This window comes from Trachymyrmex septentrionalis, unplaced genomic scaffold (assembly GCF_001594115.1).
Source record: "Trachymyrmex septentrionalis isolate Tsep2-gDNA-1 unplaced genomic scaffold, Tsep1.0 scaffold24, whole genome shotgun sequence".
NCBI lineage: Eukaryota > Metazoa > Arthropoda > Insecta > Hymenoptera > Formicidae > Trachymyrmex > Trachymyrmex septentrionalis.
This window is the reverse complement of record NW_017305397.1, coordinates 1,684,743-1,686,819: the sequence shown is the minus strand read 5'-3', so window position 1 is coordinate 1,686,819 and position 2,077 is coordinate 1,684,743. Positions and strand designations below refer to the sequence as shown.

At 29.7% G+C, this 2,077-nt stretch overlaps 1 protein-coding gene across 3 annotated transcripts in view; it reads left to right on the top strand.

The window, feature by feature from the left end:
* The first annotated feature begins 422 nt into the window (after positions 1–422).
* Positions 423–2,077, top strand: part of LOC108748632 (putative leucine-rich repeat-containing protein DDB_G0290503) — a 3,512-nt gene continuing 1,857 nt past the window's right edge. Inside the window, exons 1-4 of one of the 3 annotated variants that reach the window (XM_018486886.1) lie at positions 423–531; positions 694–824; positions 906–1,211; positions 1,787–2,002. In XM_018486886.1, coding sequence (XP_018342388.1) covers positions 738–824; positions 906–1,211; positions 1,787–2,002 — 609 coding nt within the window. In that variant the 5' untranslated portion in view covers positions 423–531; positions 694–737. Of the gene's footprint in view, positions 553–693; positions 825–905; positions 1,212–1,786; positions 2,003–2,077 lie in introns of all 3 variants that reach the window. The other 2 variants (XM_018486888.1, XM_018486887.1) reach the window with 2 other exon arrangements.

Genomic DNA, 2,077 nt, shown 5'->3' with positions numbered 1-2,077 from the left:
ATAAAAAATCATAAATTTAATAATATATGAGCCAAATATTTATGTTAATAATAACAAATTTATATCAATTGTCGATAATGTCAGCGTTCTTCAATTACCTCCGGGTCCTTTTTATAGCGCCGAAAATTTGCTCAGGGTTGACGGTCTTTAATAATATCTCGTCGGTGATACCGAGCAACTATCCATGCAGAGCTTCGGTAAATTTAGATCGTGTGACTAGCAGATGAAAAAGCAGTGGATGCGCTTGCCACTGCGTAAACGAACACTTAAGGCTACGTTCGTATTCCCATCCAAGTGTTCCTCGGATATCATGTCATCTTTGTTTAACGTTCGGTAAACAAGGATGATGTGACATCCGAGGAGCACCCAAGTGGGAATCCGAACGCAGTCCAAACTGTTGATTTTCAGCGCTGGCAGTGAATTTTGGAACACAGGCTGTCATTCTAAGGATTTTAGCTGATGATATATTTGTCTTGTAAAAGTATATCAAATAATTAATAGTCTCTCTACGCTTCTTCTGATAAGTACTAAGTAAATGCTACGATCTATACTGTAAAGTATCATACTTTTAGATTGCAATACATTCTGATTATTTATCAATATATAAATCTTCTAGTATATTCAATGTAATATTTACTTTTCTCTGTTTGTTTTTGTGAATTTTATGAATATACAACTGTATTCATAAAAAAGATGTGCAATAATATTTAGTAGTCGATGTGACTTTAATAACCAAAATGAGTAAAATGTATAAGACTGCCGCTGTCAAGACTAAAAGTTTAGGAAATCAACGAACCTTCAAAGCTCATGATGCAGAACAAAAGGTTTTACAATTTTGTTTATAATGTATTCCTATATAGATAATTTTTCTATTATATTTGAATAAATTATCATTTTTTTATAAGAAATGTGTCACGATGAGTCCTTCCAACGAAGTTATAATGTTTGGCCAAGATCACATTGTAGAAGTCACAGTAAAAAAAAAGAATAAAGGTCAGAAACGTACTTCGCCTGTAGCAAGTTGTAGCTATGGACAGAAAGCTGAGAAAATAAGATCTACAACTGATAGTAAAACTCCACCAAACTGGAGTAATGTTTTTAGTCAGAATTTGTTACATGTAACAAAACAATCTCCTAAATATAGTAGCACAGAAGCGGAAAAGAATATAAATGCTAAAAAACAACAGAAAAGTACTATCAAGCATCCTCCTGTAAGTCTCACACATAAACTTTAAATGTACACATATATAGAGTAGGACATTTAAAGTGTTACAAGGTATGTAACTATCATTTTTGAAGAGCAACTATGTATTTCTTTTACATCAGTTGATTCATCTCATACTTATTCTGTATAAAGATACTAAAGTATTTATAAAAAATTAAAAGTTAAGAGAGATTTTATATTTTATATTAAACCGTATTACAATAAAGTATAATATATCTCGTGAACTATCAATTTTTTGATATTTTTATCTTAATATTTGTGTATGCAGAATAATTAGGGAAATTATATATATAAATAAAATCAAATCCTTCCATTTAAACAAATGGAGACGATCTTCATAATATTGAAAAATCTTTTTTTTTTAATTGATTTGATCATTCTTCCTCTTTGAAATTATATAATTTTTGTCTGAACATATTTTTGATTCAGCATACTTTAGAGACAATAGCTTGTGCCACTTTAAATGCCGACCCTGTATATGATCATATGCTTCTTGTTTATAATAATCCTTATATTGAATATATTGTTAAATATATAATTTCATAAAAAATATCTTTCTAGATGAAGTCAGAAAAACATTCACCATCTTGCTGTTCATCAATTCTTGTTCAGGATTGTGCTGTACAATGTTCCGAATATGATTTCAACAAACTTGCTGATTTTAATCCAGTACACATGTTACATTTAATAAGACAGTTAAAAGAGCTAGTTAATAAAAAGGATAAAAGAATCTGTGAAATCTTTACTGAGATGGAACAAATATTGCAGAAGATACCGGTAAACTGTGTGAAATTGCATATTATCTAAGTATTATGTCTACCTGTAATTTATATTTTGAAGCATATTATATAT